This window comes from Pagrus pagrus (assembly GCF_965226575.1).
Source record: "Pagrus pagrus genome assembly, chromosome: 23".
Lineage (NCBI taxonomy): Eukaryota > Metazoa > Chordata > Actinopteri > Spariformes > Sparidae > Pagrus > Pagrus pagrus.
The window spans coordinates 9,005,711-9,013,415 of NC_140205.1; the positions used below are offsets into that span (position 1 = coordinate 9,005,711).

The window sequence follows — 7,705 nt, forward strand, 5'->3', positions numbered from 1 at the left end:
CTGCTGGGACTGACTGGGACATAAATCCAGTCTGAGTAGGATTTAATGAATGGGACACCCACCTGTCATTAGCTAGATTTAAAACTCAAGCTGCTCCGCTGATAATAAAGGTGAGCTACACATCCTGTCTTCTTTACCTACAAATATTGACCAAAACAGGATTATAATAAAGACCTGATAATCCTGTTTAATGGAAGATTTTCCTTTAAATGTTTTGTTATGATGTCTTCAATAAAGAAGTTGTTTTTTACATTAGTATGTAGGGCTTGTTATGTGTATCAAAAACACCAAGGCAGGCAGGTAGGAAAACAAATACAGAGCTTTAATAAAGTACGCTGTAATCCATAGAACAAAACTGGCAGGCAACAAAAACAGAAGAAGCAGGCGAGAGCTAATCCAAGAGCTAATGAAGCACAAAAATACAAAAAACAAACAATGTACAAAGCAATGAAACGCTGGGAGCACAGGCAGGAACACGGATGGGAGGAGGCTTAAATACACAGCAAATAATTAACTAAAGAAACACAGGTGTACACAGAAAGAGAGTGGGGAAAAAGACAAAGACAGGATGTGGAAGGTAAAACATGACACAAACCATAATCATGACAGGGCTGCAACCAATGATTATTTTCATTATTGATTAATCTGTTGATGATTTTCTTGGTTAATTGATTCGTCGTTTGGTCTGTAAAAAGTCTGAAAAGCCTGAAAGTTTGAAAATACTCAAATATGAAATAACATAAAAATATCTAAATACACTGGAGTGGGGCTTTAACTGAAGAAACCAAGGTGTACACAGAAAAAGGGCGGGAAAAAGACAAAGACAGGAAGTGGAATGTAAAACATGACACACAAGGATATAATCTACAAAAAATCTACTTAAATGGGAAACCAAAACCATGACAGGGCTGCAACCAACGATTATTTTCATTTTCAACTCTCGATTCTTGATTTTCCTTAATAATAATCAACTAGTTGTTTTGTCCTTAGTGTCGATCATTGTTTCCCAAAGCCCAACATGACATCCTCAAGTGTCTTATATTGTCCACAACCTAAAGATATTCATAGTCTTTATCTGACCTCTGTGTTGACCAAACAAAACAAAAACCAAGCTTATAAGGAGATGACGATGATTGTCTTGTCTGAACTCTAGAGAACCCTGATAAAATGCTGCGTGTATTCTCAAGGCGTATTTAACTCCAGTCACAGTCTTATAAATATTAATTGCCATGTCGGGAAAGAACGGTTTCCTCGACTTTATTAACTTTGGCACTGCGAAGTCCGGTTCATGCACTCTTTGCTTGAAATTGTATGTATGGAGCAGATTAACTGCTGCCATTTTAGAAACCCAGCTGTACGATTGTAAGGGAGGACCGGTTGGTGGAGTGTTTCTGGCATCTGAGAAACATTCGTCTCTCTTCAGAGAGAGAGCGTGAGCTAGTCATCATCCTTAACTCATTGCTGCATTATCACAGTTATTACACAGCAAAGAGATGAATCACTCGACACAGAACATTCTTTCTTCATGATTTTATTGGAAACTAAAGCATGTTATAAGCTTCTATGAGAAATATTTCAACATCGCTGAGGGCCGAAGAAGGATTTGTACCATCCGTCGGCTATTACGTTACAGTATTCAGACACTACCTAATATAAAAATCCATGTTTGTTAGCTGGGCGAGAAACATCTTTGTCTGCAGGAACAAACATGACATGAATTATTGTTGTTAATTAGAAAATGATGAATAGCCCAAAAGGATATGATATCTTAATGTAGAACAAAAAGGTAAGATGTGAAACAATTGCACAATATACCGTCTTACTTTGAAATCTCCTCAAAAGCACGTCGTGAATACAAGAACTGGGCAACAAAATCACAATATCACAACATTTTTGACCAGATACCATGGAATGGACATTGTGATGATTGGTCACTTTTACTAAATATTAACACTTTATTTTTTACATTTTGATAAATAATCAGTAATGTGGATTCAATGAAAGCACAAATTCCTTGTATGTGTACAATTACTTGGCCGATACAGCCGATGTAGTATTGTATAGTCAGGTAGTTTCTTCCAGTGGAGCCTTAGATAGATAAATAATGTTCACTGCTGCCATCTTACATGTACCTTTTCATCCAACTCACAGTGTCGAGTGAGACGAGAGGTTAAATGAACAGACGTACTGTGTGTTTGATTCCCGACCATTTTAATAAGGTTAACATTGTCTTAACTTGCAATGAAGCCGACGAGTTTTACAGCAATTTACACAATTAATGAAAGACTAACTCTCATTGCATTACTAATTACAGTGTGATTAGCTGCGCAATAATGTATGAATACAATTATAATCAGTAATTTGCATTGGTGCAGTGTTATTCATATAAACTGTGATGTCACATCTTTTTCTTTCTGCTCTTTCTCTTCAGACAGGCGAGTCTGAACGAGGCAGCAGAGAGGCAGTACGAGCGTGCAGCCAGCCTCAGACCAGATGTGAGTACCTGGACTGGTGGGCCTGTTAGCACTTATCGTGGAAATGCACACACACGCCCGTACTGTAAATTCAATTTACAACATACTAAGTGTTACCCATCATTCTGACATTATGTTATAGTGCTGTTGTTCCTGGCAAACAGTTACACAGCTGAATATAAAAGTGGAAACTGTGTCCTGTCCGTTGCTGGGAACCCGGTGCTTTCGATGTGCTTATGCAAACACAAAAATCCCACAGCGAGAGGAGTTCGGTGGTTACTGTCTCCTTATTGAATTCACACGTTCAGCTTGACGATCGCAGTTGAACAGACTGAGCCTTGTGGGATGCAATGTCTCCCGATGTCAGCAGATGCGGTTGAGGAAGTTGAAGGCTGTCATATCCTGTTTCAGCAATGCGAGACTTTCATCTTTGTGTCCTTCACCGGAGTAGCTACTAGTGTTATATTACTACACCTTTCCCAGCATTGTGTATTATTACATTAAACTGTTTTAAGTATATTTCCATGTAGCCATGACTTACAGCAAACCATTAATATGATAGCGACATGTAGCTGTTCGCTAGCCTCCTGTTTACCTGTTGCTTTGTGCTGACTAGCTAATTGTAGGTATTTCCCCAATAAGCTAACCTTTTCAACCAATTATCTAATACATCTTATTGTTAGCTAGGCCCACTGTGTGTTGGTTACTTGATGCTAACTATTTTAAGCCTTTATTTTTGGGTTTTATTTCAACTATTTATCCATATTAGCCATTTATTAGCCTACTATTTCAACCATTTACCTATTTCTTTAAGCTTTTAAGCTAATTATGGATCCCACTGCCTTTCTGGCAAGACCCGTCCCAGTCCGCCTCTGATTGGTTGACAGGCTCTGCCACTGCTACTTCACAATATAGAGATATATATTGTGTATCACGACACAACCTGAAAATATTGCAATGTTATTTAAGCCATCCCGCCCAGACCTAGCTACTACCGTATGATACCAACTTTTTTGTTTAAACTCTCTCTCAGTGGCAGCACGTCGCGTTCAGGTGTTCATTTTAAATTAGCTGAGCTGCTCTACAATTTTTACACGTACCCCCAGACAACTGCAGATCTACCCCACGGGGAACAAGTACTGGCTGGGAATCACTGCTTCATAGCATCTGCCCCGTTTTAGATAAGGTCTGCCTGTCTGTTTAGATCCAGTTTAAGCCCCTAAAAAGCTGGGTAAAACCATAGAAGAGAAGAATGCTGGTTGTCCATTTTAATTTGGAAAGCCATGCATATAAATTTTATTCTGCAGAAATAAGCTACCTCAGAGTCACCGTAATTACAATTCACAGTCTGGAGCCCTTCATGTGCACATTCAGACACGATGACTGCTCCTCTTGTCATTTGTCACGAGTAAAGCGCTTCTCGTCTTTGACATTTTCCCTGCTTAGTGAATGACAGTCTCTCAAATATCAACTTAATCCAATAGCTTTCAGGTCATGAAAGATTCAGCTCCGGCTCTTCGTGACAAGAAAGGCGATGATTGTGCGCCTCGAGAGAAAAGTACGAGTGCAGTCTTTCAGTTTGCACGCACAGACTGAAATGCTTTATTTACACCACTCGTAGAGAGGTGCATCTCAGTATAACACTGTACTCTGAGCAGAATAGAAGATGTTTAGTGACTGGAAATTACTGTATATATTTTGTGTAAGTAATTAGGCCATGGCATCTTCCTCTCAATAACAGCCAGCCCCAGTTGAGTTCTTGAATTTGAAGCAGCAGTTGTTGGACGCTGGTTTGCACTAACAATACATTTATACAGACAGTGGAGTGAAAAATAAATGTAGTTTTAGCTCCTGTCTCTTTAAGCCCCCCCTCCCTGAATACCCAGTCTGCTCTGATTGGTCAGCGCACACACGCCTGACCCAGCACCGCTAACAACAACAGAGCAGCTGTGCAAAATCAACTCTTACGTGCCAAACTAGCCGCAAACTATGCAAATGTGTGACCTGGTGATGTAGCGTGATGTCACAAAGTCACACAATTAAAGGCAGGACTAGTGACGAGGCGTTTCAGGAGCAGTGTTTTCTGTAGGAGAGGGGAGCTTCCGTTGGGTGACCTTTTTAACTTTCAAGATCTTGTACATCCACAAGAATGTATATAAAACTGCAGGGGAAAAAATCGAAAAAGCATAATATGTCTCCTTTAAAGCATGGAGGGGATCTTTTAAGGATTAGAAACTGTAGCTAATGGGGCTTGGTGGATCTCAAAAGAGCAGAGGGAGATGCTATCTTAAAAATACTGTATATCCAACTGGATTAAGGTCAAGAGATTACATCCTTTCCTCACCTGAGTGCAGCAAAGCCGACCCGACTTCAGAATTGAGTTGTTTCCGGAAAAACGGAATTGCTGACGGACTTGGCTGCCTTCCCGTGCACAAAGCACACGTAAACAGAGCTCAGTTTCTAACGATTCAGATCAGTCTGCGTCTTGAAAATCCACCGTTTGTTTAGAATGACAAAGGGACCCTCATTTTTCTAGCTTAGCACGTCTCAACTGCTCACAAAGCTCCTCAGCGGTACAGAAAACAGAACAGCGCTTTGAGATGTTGCTGCTACATTCATTCGTCGCACTAGGTGAGAAAAAACAAAGCACACCAGCTGCTAATTAATACATTTTCCTTGAAATAATCCAGCTCCGTTGATACATTAGGTGAGAAAAACAAGCCCCCGACTCCCGACGCTAGTCTTTTAACACTGCTTGAGAAGTGGAATGTAAACAAGCGAAGTATCAGCGTCGAGTAGAGGCGAACAGTTGTGTTTGGGGAGAGAAAATCTGTGAACTTGTTGCCAAGTTGCTAACCATATGTCATGCAGCGAGGACGTGGGTCTGGGAACAGAGCCAGGTCTGGGGGATGAGGTGCCGACGACTTTAAGGATGAGATCTGGGTGTGGTTGTTGGTTATGGATTTCTGGATTTTTGTAGTTTTCCACGAGTGGTACACGACTCGGGGGCCAGATGGTTTGACTTTGCAGCTTCAAAAAGATATTTTATTAAAACGCACCTTTTTCTAAGTGGGTAATACTTCACACACACACCCACACACAACCTGCTACCTATTTTTTTCACGGTGGCACTCTTAAAGGACATATTTTTGTCTTGGTCGGCCAGGCCCGCTCCTGTGCTGTGAGATTCTATTAGAGCTAATTTAATGCATATTTGATTTTCTTAGCCTTAAGCAAATTTCACCAGAGCCCTCGCCTTAATCCTTCATCCATAAAAAAAGAGAAATCTGGCAAGCTTCCTAAAATGCCTAAACCTCTCACATAACTGTGTCGAATGTAGAACTGAGAAGGGCAAGTTTAAAATAGTTTGTCCAGATAGATGAATCCAAGGTCGACACAGTTGCGGCAGTCCTGTAAGTCGACACCCTAAAACCTCAGAACTCAAGTATAATTATGGCACAACGCCCCGCTCTGCCTCCTTTTCCTTACTGTGTCTTTTCCCCTCTCCTAGTACCCAGCCGCTCTGATGAACCTCGGCGCCATCCTCCACCTGAATGGGAAGCTTCCCGAAGCAGAGGCCAATTACCTGCGAGCGCTGCAGCTCAAACCTGACGACGCCATTACCCAGTCCAACCTGCGCAAGCTGTGGAACATCATGGAGAGGCAGGGGCTCAGGATAAGGCAGACGCAGAGGAGCGACCTTTGAACCGAGAGAGCTGCTGCACTCTTTCTTTTAACGCTGACGTAGCGTCCTCCAGAGAACGAGAGGATGTGAAAGAGCCGGAGGCGAAAAAGCTCTCGCCACGAGACAGGAGAGACAGATTCTGTAGAGTTGTGGCCTGTGATGCTTGTGGAAGGCAGTTCGAGGCTTGGCATGTTTGGGATTTAAAGGTGTTCAGCCTCGATGATATGTCACCAACAGTGCTGTACGGTGGCTGAAGAGACTACGACCTTTTATTATGAAATTTTATAAAGTGATGCTTAATGATGCACTGAAGTCAAAGGCTAATAAGTAAAAGAAAATCTTGACAACAAAGGTCTGGAAAATCAATGATTATTCTTTCAATATCATGGGTATGTTGTAAAGCACTTAATTTGAATGAGGATGTAGCTAATGTATTTAGATCATCATCTCTGCAGAATGGGTTTTGAAGTTGTCAGCACTATTTTGTTTGTTTGTTCAGGACGCCAGCTGGTTTGTGCTAAAGGGGAACATCACCCTAGTCTTATAAATCGCCTCAAGTGATGTCACTTGAGTCAGCATCCATTGGGACTGAAGTCTACGAGTTTGAATATGAATGATTTTGGTGGTCTAGAGTTAGAAAGAAGTGAGCCAGAGGCTACATTAGCTGCTGCTGCTAACAGTCTTTGCAGATAAATTGCCTCAAGTGATGTCATTTGAGTCAAGTGATGTCACTTTAGTCAACAGCCATTGGGGCTGAAGACTATAAGTTTGAAAGTGAAAAAAAAATTGGGGGCGTGGCATTAGAAAGAAGTGCGCTAGTGGTTTGAGGCCACATTAGCTGCTACTAGCGCAACACATCAGAATCTCTGTCCAAAATGCTGGTGGTAGAGTTGCATTGTGGGTAATGATGTCACTTGAGGCAGCATCCATTCGGACTGAAGACTACAAGTTTCACAAAGGAAAACAGAAATGTGGGTTTGGAGTCAGGAAGAAGTTAGCAAGTGGCTTGAGGCTACATTAGCCGCTACTAGCATAACATACCAGATTTTTGCAGATAAATGGCCTCAAGTGATGTCACTGGAGTCAGCATCTGTTGGGGGGTTAGAAAGAAGTGAACTAGTGGTTTGAGGAAACGTTAGCTGCTAACACTAGCATAACACACCAGAATCTGTTCAAACTGCTGGCGGTCGAGTTGCATTGTGGGTAATGTAGGCTGATAAATTGCCTCAACTGACGGCACTTGAGTCAGCATCCATTGGGTTTCAAGACTTCAAGTTTGGGGGGAAAAAAAGGAAATTTGGGGATGTGGCGCTTTATCTGTCCAAACTGCTGGTGATCTAGTTGCATTGTGGGTAATGTGGCTGATAAACTGTCTTAAGTGATGTCACCTGAGTAAACATTCAAAGACCACAAGTTTGAAAATAACAAAAAAAGTGGGTTTGGAGTTAGACAGAAGTGAACTAGTGGTTTGAGGATACATTAGCCGCTACTAGCATAACACACCAGAAACCTTGTCCAAACTGTTAGTGGTGGAGTTGCATTGTGG

At 41.6% G+C, this 7,705-nt stretch overlaps 1 protein-coding gene across 1 annotated transcript in view; it reads left to right on the forward strand.

Annotated features, from left to right (window-relative positions):
- tmtc2a (transmembrane O-mannosyltransferase targeting cadherins 2a) overlaps nucleotides 1-7,439 on the forward strand; it is a 62,390-nt gene extending 54,951 nt beyond the window's left edge. Inside the window, exons 11-12 of the mRNA XM_084346465.1 lie at nucleotides 2,432-2,495; nucleotides 5,986-7,439. Coding sequence (XP_084202591.1) covers nucleotides 2,432-2,495; nucleotides 5,986-6,180 — 259 coding nt within the window. The 3' untranslated portion in view covers nucleotides 6,181-7,439. The remainder of the gene's footprint in view (nucleotides 1-2,431; nucleotides 2,496-5,985) is intronic.
- Nucleotides 7,440-7,705: the final 266 nt, after the last annotated feature.